The sequence below is a fragment of the Penaeus monodon genome, chromosome 28 (genome assembly GCF_015228065.2).
Source record: "Penaeus monodon isolate SGIC_2016 chromosome 28, NSTDA_Pmon_1, whole genome shotgun sequence".
In the NCBI taxonomy this organism is placed as follows: Eukaryota; Metazoa; Arthropoda; class Malacostraca; order Decapoda; family Penaeidae; genus Penaeus; species Penaeus monodon.
In genome coordinates, this window is record NC_051413.1 from 26,892,645 (window position 1) to 26,892,867 (window position 223).

The 223-nt window shown below is 53.8% G+C and overlaps 1 protein-coding gene across 1 annotated transcript in view; it reads right to left on the reverse strand.

Annotated features, from left to right (window-relative positions):
• Window positions 1-223, reverse strand: part of LOC119591127 (serine-rich adhesin for platelets-like) — a gene marked incomplete at its 5' end in the record, with an annotated part of 16,634 nt that overhangs the window by 7,770 nt on the left and 8,641 nt on the right. The window contains 1 exon segment of the mRNA XM_037939840.1: window positions 17-154. Coding sequence (XP_037795768.1) covers window positions 17-154 — 138 coding nt within the window.

Here is a 223-nt window from a genome sequence, read left to right on the forward strand (position 1 = left end):
GAAAGGCCCCACTTACAATACCAAGCGGCTTCGTCAGGCACGAAGAAGGTGTAGTCCCCGGTGTGGCTGAGAGTTTCTTCGAGTCCGGCTTTCTTCACAAGTTCGACGAAGGTGAAGAGGTTGCGGCTCTCGGCGAGTTCGATGAGATTCTTGGCTGGAGGGGGGAGGGGTTAAAAGGGAGGGGGGGGTTAAAAGGGGTGGTTTGGTTTGTTTAAAGTTGATG